This window comes from Saccostrea echinata, unplaced genomic scaffold, assembly GCF_033153115.1.
Source record: "Saccostrea echinata isolate AGI-Se365-2 ecotype Australia unplaced genomic scaffold, CSIRO_AGI_Sech_v1 ptg000001l, whole genome shotgun sequence".
Lineage (NCBI taxonomy): Eukaryota > Metazoa > Mollusca > Bivalvia > Ostreida > Ostreidae > Saccostrea > Saccostrea echinata.
Genome location: NW_026889750.1, coordinates 37,121,755 through 37,137,482, shown reverse-complemented (window position 1 = coordinate 37,137,482; position 15,728 = coordinate 37,121,755). Strand labels below are relative to the sequence as shown.

At 32.5% G+C, this 15,728-nt stretch overlaps 1 protein-coding gene across 1 annotated transcript; it reads left to right on the top strand.

Moving 5' to 3' along the window:
- Positions 1-1,793: 1,793 nt before the first annotated feature.
- On the top strand, positions 1,794-15,367 carry LOC133178955 (uncharacterized). Its single transcript, XM_061313617.1, has 2 exons — positions 1,794-2,262; positions 14,533-15,367. Exons 1-2 carry the CDS (start codon positions 2,193-2,195, stop codon positions 14,907-14,909), a joined length of 447 nt encoding a protein of 148 aa, XP_061169601.1. The 5' UTR covers positions 1,794-2,192; the 3' UTR covers positions 14,910-15,367.
- Positions 15,368-15,728: the final 361 nt, after the last annotated feature.

Genomic DNA, 15,728 nt, shown 5'->3' with positions numbered 1-15,728 from the left:
TGTCAGCCAAATAATCTTTAAAAGTTTGTATGCATGTAACATATTTATAACAACAGTGGCAACTTTCCCCAAACATTATCCGCATCGAATCACCATTAAAAACTATTAGGATTTTAAGTACTACATACCATAGAAACATATTTGACTTCATTAGGATCTCCAAGTCACTTTCGTAACAATACCGTTTGTTTCATCTGAAAACTCAATTATAAACTTATTGAAATGCCACTCTTTCTTATCTGTCTTGGACACCTGTTCCTTTTGCTGTAATTTGCTTTACATCAATTTTTGTTTTTGATAGAAGCAGACAAGTTGGAAGGACATCAATAAATATAGAAAGTATGCAAGTTGAATTGATCATCTACATGTGTACCTGATCAATACATAAGGGCTCACGGTAGGTTTGACCGGTCAACAGAGGTTGCTTTCTCCTCATAGGCACTTGATCTTACCTGAAATTTCTGAACGTCCGTGTTTAATGCCAGGCTCACAGTTTACTACTGCTTGTAAATTTATATCGAGATCGATCACTATTCCGTTATCTTTACTTTTCCATTTCATTATTCTTCTGTCAATGATCATTCTAATTATATTTTTGGTATAAAACCACTTAAAGATATATTAACTGATTCAAGATACACTTCAATATGTAGTGCATATTCATAACATGTTTGGCTTTCCCTTCTTGTTTATGTCAAGCAAATTTTTAGTACGAATCATACTTACCACTGGGTAAGGTCGAAAATTATCAAACCCTGGAAGTTCCACTTGTGGGACAGCTGGTATGCCTAAACAAAGTGTACTAAAATTTCAAGCATCTGCGGTGAGTAGTTGCTGAGAAGGCAGCGAAGAAAATGTGGTGTGGACAGACGCACAGATATACAGGAAGTTGACATTGGATTCATATAAAAAATGAATCCCACTATGTGACATGCCTAAAAAAAGAGTGTGCTAAAATTTCAAGCATCAGCAATCTAGTTGCTGAGAAAACTACAACAGACATTTGGTACAGACAGAACCACGGATAAACGGGAAGTTGAACTCGGATTTGTACAAACACAAATCCCACCATATGGCATGCTTAAACAAAGAGTGTGCTAAAATTTCAAGCATCTGCGATGAGTAGTTGCTGAGAAAATTGCAACGAAAATTTGTTACGGACAGAGAGACAGTAACCCACCCACCCACCCCCACTTTCCCTTCGGAGCGGGGGTATAAAAATACTTTTGGGAGAAACCTTTGTACTTAAATACCAGAATAATAGAGAAGAAACAAAGGTGGTTGAAGTGGTTAATAAGCAGCAATATTTTAATTATCGAAAATCATTATGTATATTTATCATGGGACTGTGTTAGGATATTATATAATTATGTAGTTGAGTGAAAGATAAAAATTGTCGCACTGCTAAACATGCTGTCATTTTTTGCCTAAAAACAAGATGAAATATTTGTACATAAAGTACATGCAACCTAATCAATGCAAGTGTCTCTTTGTAAAATACTGAATTCTGTATCCCATATTTAGTAGATGTCAATCGAGGAAAACCCAAGCCCTAACTAGTTTACCAGTATTGCGATATTAACGACAATCAAGCCACAAATTGCTTTTGTTGCACCTATTAGGTTATGATGAGAAACAGTCATAAATTTCGAATTTATCATGAACACTATGACGAAGAGGATCCTCGCCTCCCACTAAATCTATCAACGACCGATCGAAACTTAATCACCGTGCACATTGTCTTTCCCTCCTGTTAATTACCCACCAACAACACGGGTAAAAAAGGGGACGGGTTTGAGATGCGCGCGTTCTTATAAAAACCAATCGTCTTGAACCTATGCTGATTACGTTTGACTCCATCACAATATCCGATTGGCAAGAGAGCCTGCAACGCAAAGAGACGACAATTATTTTATATTTCTCTGAGAAGTAGACAACCTATATTGTATTTAACGGTCAGGACATCATAACAACGACATAATTTTCTTCTTGTTGAACGGTCATCGAAAGAAAATCGAAAGAGGTGCATATATTACAGATTTTAGTCTTTTATGTCCATTCAAAGGCTTCTTTGTGATAGTTAGGATTTTACGTGTACTTAATCAACTGCTGTACTAGTTGGGGGCCTCTTTCCCGAGCTTTCGAGAGGGTTTTGTTTTTATTGGAAGAAGAAACTCAAAAGAAAGAGGGTGATGGAACTAAACAAAAACTGTTACCTTATGTCAGTGGCTGTGATTTTTATTTCTTTCATTGTAATACAAGGTAAGTTAAAGATATAATTTTATAAGGTATATGCATAGGAAAAAAAATTATTTGCAAGAATTTCCATACAAAAGATTGAAAGGTGCCTCGAATTACTCAACTTTTAATTTCATTTTATTTTATTATTATTTTGTACAAATTTGCACGTGTTTTAGATCGTATACTCATAAGCACATGCACCTGAAATACATGTACAAGTTTTTATACTAGTTTCTGATCCCTGTGGGTTTTTTTAACAGAACAAGAACATACTCAAGTGATTTATTTTTCTATTTCCATGGACTGGAATTTCCTGAAATTTAGGTTTTAGTGCCGTTTATGATTGCAGTATAGTTTATCTATATAAAATACATGTATATAAAAAGCTGGTAATTGTATTTAATGGGTATCTCGTAAGGACATGTACCTGTATTGAATGTAGGTTTTAGTGTCAGATTCTGATTACAATGTAGTTTATATTAAAAGACTGCACGAAAAAAGGCGATAATTGTATTTTTAGTCGGGTATTCCTTGTCTAGATAACGCTAAATTATTGGTCCTTCGATGCACATATCTCTTCACTGATACTGAAAATTACGAGAAAACGACTGCATGTAACGCATATCAGATAGCCTGTTAGCAGAATAAGTAGGTTCAGTGGACTAAACGGATCAAGGTGACAACAGATCAAATGTGATCCGAGGAAAAACAGTATGGTTCGATTCAGTAAATATGAGATATCGACTCGTCAGTAGTTTGCAAATATCAACACAGGGCAATGGGAATTCGTTGTACATTGCAGAAATTTCTTAGCACATGGCTGCATTAATATCTAATTATAATCAGGAAAATATTGTCCTCTACAGAATTTTAGACTTTGCCATATACAAATTTGAATTGAACAATTCTAAATTTTTGTAGAGGAAAATATTCATTGTATTTGATATCAATTAATAATCATACATACTTTTTTTGTAAAATGATACAATTCGTTGTCTAATTGAATTTTGTGAAGTGAATCCTTTATATTAAATAGATAAAAAGTTATAAACAGTTCGGGGAAAACGAATGTCTTACAATTTTAGTGCAGAGAAAGTCAGCCTTAACTTCAATTTATATAAGAAAGTACTGTCTAAATTTCATTTATACTTTTATTGTACATCTTGTATTACATTGTAATTGTCTGTTAAACAGCAACAACAAAATTTCTTTTAACCTTTTCACAACTAATTATCTCTATCCCTTTTAAATAACGATTTTTCTACTGAACAACTGGTTATCGTCAGGACAAGCTCGAGTTGCCTACAAACATGTAATGAAAGTAAGCGCGTTACACTTATGAAAATATTTCCAGGAGAATGTAACATAAAATGTACAATCTCTCTCCTCTCTCTCTCTATGTATATATTCAAACTCTAAACAGTTTAAAATGAATTCAATCCTAATGCCGAATTCAATTTGTTCCCATTAATTTTATTTAACGTGATAAGAGAGGAGAACCTTCCATCCATCCATCCAATGTATAATAATTTCTTCAAAAATATATAATGTTATTTATATATGAATCCTGCAAAATGTATGATCGAAGTCATGGTTACCGTACTTTGAATTCATCAATTTCGCAAAACAAATACCAAAACGTTTATATATAATGACTGCTGCGTGCCTTCCTCCTCAAGTATTTATAATTATAATGTTTACATTTCCAATTATAGGATTGATTATGTTGTTTCACGTCTCATTGGAGATTTTTTCACTCGTATAGTAAAGGGCTTCAAATGTAGATGTACATGTAATCTCGGAGTTAGGGCCATTGAGCAGTGAGAGTTTTTTATCGTGCCAACGCCTATCGTGATCTCGGTTTTAAGGTCTGATCCGAAAAGGCCCGTGACTTTTACTTCCAGTGACGGGAACAGTCACTACCTATGTTTAAAAATCAAAATCCATCTGTGGCGCCACTCTTGTTTGAATGCTCCATTACTTTTCATGAATGAAGAATTCGAGTTTACGTTGAAAACGGTATTGAACAACTCCTTCCCGTGCCTCTACCGGGGCAAGAACTTATGTGGTCGGACACTCATCCCACTATGCAATCGATGCTATTGAGGGAGTGTGGATTATAGTAACTACATAATACTTTTGACGCCGTTCTCTCTGTATAACTACTTATACATTAAATGTAAACATCTATTTACCGTGTATCTTATGAAAAAATGTCTGTAGTTATATGTTGATAAACATAATTACAAGCATTTAAAACAGTGGATTTTCAGCAGGACAATATACTCGTAGCGCTCCATTCCTTGAAAGGCATGGAGACTCAGCCCCTTTGGGGCCTTGGTTCCATTACTTTTAAGGATCGGTGGGCCACTCGTACATAAACCCTCGTGTAGGTTTAACGCGGCGTGGGACCGGGCCTCTGATTACGAAGAGAACGCCTACTAGGCTACCGTGATCGATGTACAAAGAGGAATTAAAATTTTACAAAATGTTCGTGAACTTACATGATGAAGTGCTATATCGCTTTATGGAATAATGCAGTCGAAAGGTGTCGTAGTTCATTTCCTTATGAATTCTAAAGAGAATACATATGTAATTACTTACACTACATTTTTGTTGATAAGCAAGAACGCTTTGTCAAGCATGTCGATCTTTTAATGGAACGGGGTATTAAAAAAGATCCCCATCGACAAAACCTACCTTGGGTTGGAAAAAAAAAGTTATTTAAGGAATAAATTTGATAGCTACCCAATTTATACGGTATAAACTGGGTAGAGGCTGTTTACGCTTTATAAACCGCGAAGCGGATTATAAAAAAAAAAAAAAAAAAGCGTAAACTGTTCCAACCCAGTTTATACTGTATAAATTGAGTAGATTTAAATTCATTCCTCATAGATTTAATCTTCATTCATTTAATGTAAGAAAAAAAGATGATTGCTCTTAAAAATTGATTTTAAATTGTAGAAAATGTAAATGTAACATGATGCAGATCGATATGTGTTTAACACAAGTCATTGTGACGGTGGCAACCCAATTTATACGATATAAAGTAAATTTTTTATCCAATCAAATACCGCGTTATAACCAGAATTAGATGATTAATAAATATAAATAGCTCTAAACCCATGTCATGTTTTTTATAAATGTTTTTTCCCCTTGCCGCGAAATATTCTGAGACTGACTAAAGAAGGTGTAGACTTCAGGGAGTTAACTAATCAAACCTCATGGGTTATAATGCATTGCTTACTCCCATACATAATAATTTCGATACAATTATACTACAAATAAAAAAAGTACATGAAAATTAGGAGTCTCAAAAACAAAATGTATAAATTCTTCATAAACCAGTTGTAAAAAATCAAAACAGTATACTTAAATAAGTCTATTAACTTGACCTTTCTCCACATACATTTAGCTAATTGTAGTACATGTATTTAGTTGTTGTTTTTTTTTTCGATTTATATCGATAGGAAACTTAAATCTTCATTCCCTTGTAGCTTATACAAGTGATACATAATTTTTATTTGTGAAAATAGTTAACTAAAGATAAATGGACTAAAACGAAGTTATAAAAAACGAGAAACACAGGGTGTAAATCCAAATTGACAGTATTCGATCCCAGCATACAACAGCTTCTGGTCATTTCCTAATACAATATTGTCATGTTTCTGTGAAATAACTGATTTTTATTTACAAAAAAGTTCAGTGGGTAAATTGGGGAGATCGTCTACCACATTGTTATAACTTCTGCTAGTACTCACACAATAATAATAATAACAACTAGAAACTCATTACTAGTAATGAGAAGGTCTTCCGTTATACGACTTCCTGTTTGCATGAACATGTCTTTTCCAACGTCGGTATTAGCCTAAAACTTATGTAGAAACCAAATAACTTAAAATATACTTTTTTGCTTCGTTTCCTCTCACGACCGGAAGTAATGACGACACACGATTTTTACACCAAGCAAATGAACTGATGACTGACTATAAGTCCTGAAAGTTTTAGAGTTCAGTCTTTTACTGTTGCCGAACAATTGTGAGAACAAATTCTAATTTTGAGGACAAGAAAACACACGACCGGAAGTGAACTGAATAAAAATCTCTGAATTTTCTCTTGACTTTTGCAGTATCTACAGCATATGTAAAAAAAAAAAAAAAAAAAAAAAAAAAAAAAAAAACATTTCAATTACTTATCTATAAGTGATATTTATGAGAAAGCTAAACCACGAAATAACGTAGTTTATCTTTTAAAACCGGAAGTTTAAAGTTTTTTTCCGGTGGAATTTAACATATTTTAAAACAGCGAAAGGGAAGCAATAAAGTGATGAAAATTTTAATTTTAAAAAGAAAAGTTGAAATTTTCGATTTCTTCGATCACTTCCTGTGATGACCGGAAATGACGGCTGACGCTTTTAACCCTATGTGTTTTGCCTTCTCACCAAGTTTTATTACTCCTACAAGTTTGGTGTTTTACTTTCATGCCGTTTCCGAGATCTCGCTGAAATAACTTTTCATTTTGTGGACAAGAAAACACGCGACCGGAAGTGAATTTTATTAAGATATTTCATGTCAATCTAGACAACTGCAGTCTCAATAACATATATAAAAATCATTTAAAGAACTCTATCTATAAGCGATATGTTGGGGGAAATTCAAAACCCCTATTATGTAGTTTTTCTCTTAAAACCGAAAGTTGTCGTTTTTTGTTTCCGGTGGAACCAAGACATCTCGTAACTGTGAAAAAGATACAATTATATGATGCAAGTCTTATTTCAAAAGAGAAAATTTGAAATTTTCGATTTCTTTGATCACTTCCTGTGACGACCGGAAGTGACGACTGACGCTCTTAAGCCAAATTGTTTTGTCTACTTCTCAAGGTTTAATACTCTTATCAGTTTGGTGTCTAAATCTCTTACCGTTTCTGAGATCTCACTCGGACAAGTTCTCATTTTGCGGACATTTAAACGCGCGACCGGAAGTGAATTTTACAAAGATATTTGACGTTACTCTAGACATTTGCAGTCTTGATAACATATTCAAAAATCAGTTCAAATACATTATGTATAAAAAATATTTATGGGAAAGTAAAATACTCAAATTATGCAGTTTTTCACTTATAGCCGGAAGTTGACGTTTTTGGTTCCGGTAAGACTAACATATTTCGAATCTACAAATAAGATGCAACAATGTAATGAAAGAAAAAAATCAAAAAAGAAAAGTTGAAAATTTCGATTTCTTTGATCACTTCCTGTGACGACCGGAAGTGACGGCTGACGCTCTTAACCCAAATGGTTTTGCCTACTCCTCAAGATCTATTAACCGTATAGGTTTGGTGTCTTAATCTCTTACCTTTTCTGAGATATGACTGGGACAAAATATTTTTGAAAAAAACGGAAATCGGACATATCTGACGACCGGAAGTGAATTTTGAAAAAATGAAAAAAACGCCTAGGGGTATTTTCATTCTCTATCATCCCTGAAAATTTCAAGAAAATCCGTCCAGCCATCTCTGAGAAAACGCTCCGACAAGAAAAGGGGAAAAAAAAAATAATAATAAAAAGAAACAGTAGAATCACTATAAGGTCTTCCGTCTGAAACGGAAGACCTTAATTATATATATATATATATATATATATATATATATATATATATATATATATATATATATATATATATATATATATATATATAGGGAAGAAGTGCAAAATTAAAATATCTCAGTTACAATCTAGTCAGTGATTAAAAAAAAGAAAGAAAAAAAAAAGAAACAAATTGATAATACTGATACGTCGTACATGTGATGAATTGTTGAAATGAATGCAAAATATTTTTTTCCCAAATCACATGTAATTATCTTTTGTATCAATAGCTTAAGCGTCTTTTGTTGCAGCTTCATCATTCTTCTATTCACTCATGAAAATTTTGTTCTATTAATAATGATTAAACTTTTAGATATGATGAAATTGTTTATATTTGAATTAAAAATTTGCTTCCTTTAGGGAAATCTTTATCGGCTAAATAACAATGGCAGTTTTGATTTGGATTCCGCAGGAATCTAGTGCACTATTTCATAATATTTAAGCATTCTATTGATAAATCGTCCTGTGATACAGGAAAGGGAAATATTATCCCGATATTCTGTTTTGATTTGCTATTTAAAATAAGCCTTGAAATATAAAAAGACGAGCTATTTGGTACTGGTACAAATTGTAACATTTTTACACACCTTTTTTCTATAAAATCTGCTATGATAGCAAAATTTTTAAAAAGTGTGTAAAAATGATAATATCTAGGTCATCTCTCCATGATTTTAAAACATACATTTTAACTCGAAGAAACGCAAAAAAAAAGTAAAAAATGGAGAGAAGACCCAGAGACCATAAAAAAAAATGAACTTTACCCCAAACCAGTCTCTGTCGAAACTGTAGCTCTGCTGGTTGTAATTATAACAAAGGAAGAGAAAAGTAGCAGTTGGACTTGAAACTTTGCAACACCAATAAATAGAATAATGATCCTTGATCTACTCTCTTTTGTGGCAAGATTGCAATCAGACTTAAACTGTAGAAGGAGTAGCCTATTTTGAAGAATTTTACAGAAATTTCGATTTTATTTACCATGGCAACATCATTCATGAAAATCAAAGAATGATAAAGACAATCATGTATCTTAGTATAGTCTACTTGCATGCCACGTTATATTAAAATCAGACCAAAACTGTAGGAGGAGTAGCGTTGTGAAAGTACTTCACAAAAAATTCTACTTTTAATAACCAATCAACACAGTTCATCGAAATCAAAAACTGATACATAGAATTACGTATCTTAGTGTATTCAACTTCTGTGCTAAGCTATTTTGAAATCAGACCAGAACTGTAGGAGGAGTAGCATTTTGAAAGTATTTCACAGAAATTTCTACTTTTAGTAACCATGGCAACACTGTTCTTTGAAATCAAAAACCTTGACTTTATTTAATTATTTTTTAGAATTTCAAAATAAAGTAAAATTTTGAATCTGTTGCACCGAAATCAAAAGCAATTCTCCTAACACCCACTGAAAATTTAGTACAATTCCAATTAACTATGTTCTAAAATCTTATAGCTGATTTTTTTTTTTAATAAGTGAAATGTTACATAAGAAACATAATGTTCAGATAATCAAGATTTAACTATTATATTTTTGACTATGTATTTCAATGTAATATAAATTTTCCTATCTGTGTAGCGTTTTGTGACGTCTGCTCAGCCGACCAGACGCCTGTTTTATACTTGAAGATTTAAACTATGAATGATTTGTAAATAAGATTCCTCCAGATTACGAGCCAAACACGCCCATCTTCTTATAACTGAAATATTCACAATTTCTTCATACCGTAGCTTGTATAAAGTTGACGAACTTGAATAATTTAAAGAGGAAACAAGTAAAAGTTGTAAATCCCAGTAAGAGTTATCTTTTTTATCAGAGGGTCAGTGAACCTTTAAGTAATTAGGTTTGTTCTCTTAACCCTGTAGTAATCAAGAATAATTAAAATAAATGAATATCTTCATACTATGCGATTGCTCTTTTCTTTCGGTTTCTGTAAAAAGGACCGAAAGGTAATATATTTTGCCTTTTGGCATTGTTTCAGAATCCCTGAAATTTGTAACACCAAGGAATCTTTAATCTAAGATAATTTGAAAGCAAAACATTAAGAATGAGAAAAAAAAAATTTTTCCCTTGGTAACTTCCCGCACACATTTTGTCGAATGTTTTTTAAATGATTTTATATTTGGGCATTCATCTAATCTTGTCGTACATGTTTTGTATTTTTATGATTGACAACTATTAATCACATGTTCAGCCAGTCTGATATCAAGTTCAATTTGTGTCGATAATGACTGTTGGTCACGTTGTGTAACATTTGACCAATGAGTGGAACAAGAATGAAGTAAATTATGTTTGAGCTACAACTTTTTGCAACGAATTGTTTATGCAACCTGCAGATAGATAATGTTAATTATTGAATACGTCTTACGATAACAAAATATCGGAAACCTTTTGTCTACTTAATATTTCGGTGAATGTAGAAAAGCAAACAACACATATAAAATGAGGGATTTCGTCCATTTTTATTTCAGGGGAGGAAGTCGCAATTCATTTAATATTATTGACACAATATGTATGACGCTCTTCATAATTGTATATTAAAGAATGCAATTTCAAAAATAGATCCAGAGGGGGGGGGGGGGGGGGCATGTGTAGGGAGATGCCTACCACCCTGACCCATGTTCATTATAGTAACACCTTTTATCCACGATTCATCTTTTAAAAAAAAATTTAGGCGGTTCTTAGCTTGGTTTTTGATTGAATAACGTTCCTTAAAACGCATTGGACAGATTTTTTAGTTCTGTACTTGTTCAAAGTTTAAGGTGCACTGTAAGCGAATTGAACAGTTTGCGCAAGGACTTTGTCAAAATCTCTTAATGAAGTTAATTGAGAAATCGACGGCATTCTGTTTTTATGTGACAAATGCGTGGATTCTCATGAACTTGAGTTTCTTAGGGATGATTTATTTGGAAATAAAACCTGTAGTTTTTACAATTTAAACCGGATAATGTACAATCCAATAGATTGATTTACAGGATGTGTGATTCTGTGCTGTTGATCGAGATTACGAGCTGCGAAACACCGCTTTAATTCTCTCTCTCTGTAATCAGTCTTGATTGACATCCCATTTAGCATTCGAGAATAACTCTGGTTTCCAGATTTATCGCCCTCGTACATAATAGGGACCAAATATCTGGTACAACGTATGTCCATCCATTGCCTTTGATAAACCTAATGAATGTAATATTTCGCACAAAAAGTGTTCGATTTTCTACTTTTTTGAATGGAAGTATCAAAATTAATTTCTTTTGTCTTGACACCCAGGCACCCAAAGCGCACTAAATAAATCATAAATATTGATAAATAAGCTGGGTTATAGTTGACGATTTTGATTTAGGTGTTGTTTGCAACAATAAAATATGAGTGGGAAAGCTCATCGTGTTCATTATCTGTTTGTAATCACATTTCCAATATCTATTCTTTTGAACATGATCTGTATTAAAAGATTAACAAAGAAAAGTGACAATTTAAGAGTCGTTAATTTACGATTCATAAACAAAGATTATGTCTTGGGAACATGACAATTTATACTCTATCTCAATTTGGTTGGATAGAATTACTGTCCCTATGTCTTTTGCACCTAGACGTCACCTGCTATAAAAACATGTATTCCAAAATATGTATTAAAAAATCCCTTTGGTATGTTGCTGGAAGATATGATTTCGCTTAAGGATTTTGACTTTAATGTGTAAAAAGAATTTCCGTTCGAATGAAAACAGGCAAACGATTTAAGTGCCATAAAATGTGTTTTTACTACTTCAGGTCTAGTAACCGTTCAACTCCGTCCGTACTGCCCAAACGGTAATTGCCGTATCTTTATATATTCTATCTTCAACAATTTTAATTCCACATTATTGAAATTTTTCAGTGATTGATTAGCACATTCTATGTTGGATTAGTAAAGAAATAGAATGTTATTTTTTTTATTGCTGAACTAAAATTAGAAGGTCATGTTTTTTTTTTCATGCCCCTTGGAATGGATAGTACACACATTGTAGTTTGTGTAATATGTAACGTTAACGCTAACAGCTTTCTATTTTAAACATTGATTATTTAAAATTTGCCAATGTGTTTTAATGAATAACCAATACTAACGAAATCGATATTCAGTTTTTGATTACATGAAGTCGATCACGTGATAAGACTTTCTTGCTTACGGAAAGCAAACTGCACGGTAGTGTAAGAATTCTGGGAAGGTTTCAAATAAAAAATTGCTTGACGAATATACAGATTTCAATTCGAATTTTCTATGTCCTTACACTTAAGTCTATTAAGCTCGCGTCGCTTATCAATATAATAAATAAAATATAATTTTTTATAGTTTTATTGAGATTTGACATGAAGTTTGTTCGTGATCAAATCTACTATAACGCCCATGATCACGTGTCCAACTTCATGTCATATTCCAAAGAAGCTTTGCATATTTATTACACATTTTAATTAAAATACTCTATTTTATATTAAATAAGAAAAGGATATTGCTCATTTTTTCAGTTGTTGAACTTTGGCATGTCATTTTTTTTCTATTTTGCTAGGTACATGTAAACTTCAAAGTTTGTGTATCTGTAACTTGTGAACAGCCGTTAAGATATACATGTACACCCCCTATTGTTATTGAATTAGGAAACAAAAACCAAAATACCGATTTTTAAATTATTCAACTGTTATTGTTTTATTCTACTTGGCTAATCCACAGGCCCTTAGATCGCTTTGAAAAAAATTAAGGTGTTAAAAAAAATACCTTTTATCTTTTTTATTCACCCCAATTTTTTAAAGTCAGATTTAAGCGATCCAAAGGCCTGTGGACTGATCTAATCAGACTAAGAGTACATCTCAATGTACTACTATTTGGATTTGAGTGAGATTCAACTTAATTTTACAATTTGACTTAGTTTACCATTTTTTAATTTAAGCATTTTTTGAAAAAAACAATTTATGAAGGACATAATATGCAACCTTGATATAATAGTAGTGTAAACCTCTAGACCAGAAAATTCATTATTGTGTATATTAAGGTTCACTTAAAAGATGATGGCGTATATGGACAACCCCCCGCTCTGAGACAATTTTTCAATTTTTAAAGTTCGAAGAAAAGTTGTACTTTTGAAAAAATATCGTCTTTAACATATGATTCCTTTATTTTATTGAATTACTTATTGATTGATAATTTTTTTTAAATGTTGCCAGTGTAAACTGGGTCTATCATAGTCCATTTTCATAAAATATGAATTTCGAACACGAATGATCAAGTCTCTATCCTACACAAACCTTCAAGTGACAGGAAAATGAAAATAAAATATGTTTTAATTTTATGTTTCAAAAACGCAATTTATAGAAAAATTCAACCTTTCTATTTTAAAAAATGATATGCTTAAATAAACTCTTATGTAAGCTAGTCTGCCATGTACATTTTTGAGACCAAAGCGCCATGATTTTTTTTACCCCTAACTGTTAGCTTTGGAGAGAGCTCGAATCATGTGAGTTTTTTTTTAATTTTCAAAAATATTTTTTCTATAAACTTCGAAAATTGAGAAATATATTATCTCGGCGTGGGGGTATGTCGCCGTCTTTAAGCTTGTACGTCATTCTTTGCGATTGTTCGGTCTTTTACCTAAACCATTTTTTCCACGAGTATGCCTTCTTGATAGAGGTTTCAGAATACTAGGGGGGAACTCTGTGAAAATAGTTAATCGAGATATTACAATTGTGTCTTCTGATGTTATGTTTTATTACACGTGCCATTTTTGATATGTCGATTTAACTAAATCATTAAAGAAAGGATGTGTCTTGTAGGTTTACTTTGTTTCAAAATTTAATCAGTGATGTTTGTCTTCAGTATAATAAACAAGTACATATATTTTGCTAAGTGAGTGCATTTTAAACTTTATCCTTCAGAATATTCTTCAACGTGACAATGCAATAAATTTAATTTTCCAGCATTTAAAATTAATCAATAAAGGAGAACAGTATCCCGCTTCACAAGATTTTTGTACGAAAAAAAAAGACTAGTGACAATAATGACTGCTCAGTAATGGAGACCGAGAGTAGACAAAAGACATTTATTAACAGATACAATGATTACCGCCCGATTTCTCGTTGCAAATTTGTCTGATTAATTTCTTGCAAAGCTATTGTATCTTGTTTCCTATCTTCCAAAAGAGCATGACATTGTATCTCATACATAGTATTCTTTGATGAAACGTGTATCCTAACGTTAAAGCATATATATACTGAGTCTGATTTGACTGAGTGGTTGTATCTTCATCGTGCTTATATGCATAAAACTTTCATTGTATTTTACCTTTATCCTTTCTGAAAAAAAAAAAAAAAATTAAACTTCGGTATTTGTTCAAACTGATGACTGGTATTAGTTGTAAGTGGAAGTCAACAATTTGATGAGGGAAAGGATTTCTCTTGTTTTTTAATCATATAAATGAACTTAAAAATCCATTAGATTAGTCCTTTTTGGAGAAAGACTTCGGTTTTACAAAATGTCATTTAGGGCAACACGGGATATCGCTATATTCTTACTATCATGCAATAAAATCAGGCAATTGTTTTGTTATCATTTCTTCATTTTGTTTAGGGACATACAACTTAAAATGAATTTAAGGATGTCTTGACCATATTTTGAACATGTATTTCAGGTTCGTATGGGTTTTCAATATCAGCGGACAGGGAATTTCAAAGGGATGCAGACGACACACTGTTAAACTTGATCCAAGGAATATACAGTAAAAATCTTCATAACGCCAACAAGGATTCACAGAAAAGGGGTCAAGGCTGGGCAATATCGTATGGTAAAAGAGCTTCACCGGGATGGTCCATAGCTTACGGCAAGCGAAACCCAATGGAGGACCTTCAAGAATATTCGAATTCGAAGCCAAATTATATAATCACAAAACGTGCAACACCTTTTGCAATGACAAGAATGAACTCCTGGAATCCAACTCCAAACAAACGCCAACAAGGTTGGCATATTGCATACGGAAAGCGATTAGTCACCCCTCTGTATCGACGGTAGATGAATTCCCGAGTGATAAATCATCATTGTGAACACTGAATTTCGCGCTCATTTCATCATAAGAAAAACTCAAGTTGTCCTACAGAAATTAATGACACCTAATTCATAGTGTGTTTAGGTACTTTTGAAACTCTTCATCCATTAACCTGCATGTAGAATTTCAAATCTCGTCAGTCGATTTTCACTTTTTCCTTGATTATCAGAATGGGGAAGAATGAATTTGCAATATCAAAGTGACTTTAAAATCTTTTTTTCGGATTATCAATCACTGGTTGTCGAGTCTACTGAATAGATTTGTGTACCTGTGATTTTATGCATGTCTTGTTCGCATCAATCAATGTAGAAATCTTGCAAAGCTCATACACCAAACAAACTTGGTAAGATACTTCTTTCATTGTTCATATAAATATTTCATGAAGCAAGTCTGGTTGAAATAAATCTGCAGTACACCGTCCAAATGGGATATAGTTACGATTTTATTAACTGATTAGTAAACACAAACATATTGTATAATGTATTTTACTTTAATATCAATTGCACATTAATTTATTCATTGAATCTGAGCACAGTAGAAATCAAATAAAAGTTAAAGAAGCTACACCTATATACATTTATGATTATACCTCTTCAAATCGAGTGATTGAGGAATGTGATGACTGGAATAATTCATTTAATGATCTGAAAATAAGACACATAAAAAAAATCTTAAAGTGTTCTTTCTTCTTTTACTCTCCCTAGCATACAGTCTTGCAAATATTAAGGAACAGTCTTTGAACAAGGCTACAAAACACTTCATACAAGATTTCGAGGTTTATTGTC

Bases quoted from the DNA above. Each gene is read 5' to 3' on its own strand.
- LOC133178955 (XM_061313617.1), top strand. From the start codon at position 2,193: ATGGAACTAAACAAAAACTGTTACCTTATGTCAGTGGCTGTGATTTTT. The intron at 2,263-14,532 runs GTAAGTTAAAGA...CATGTATTTCAG, and splicing joins TTCTTTCATTGTAATACAAG to GTTCGTATGGGTTTTCAATA.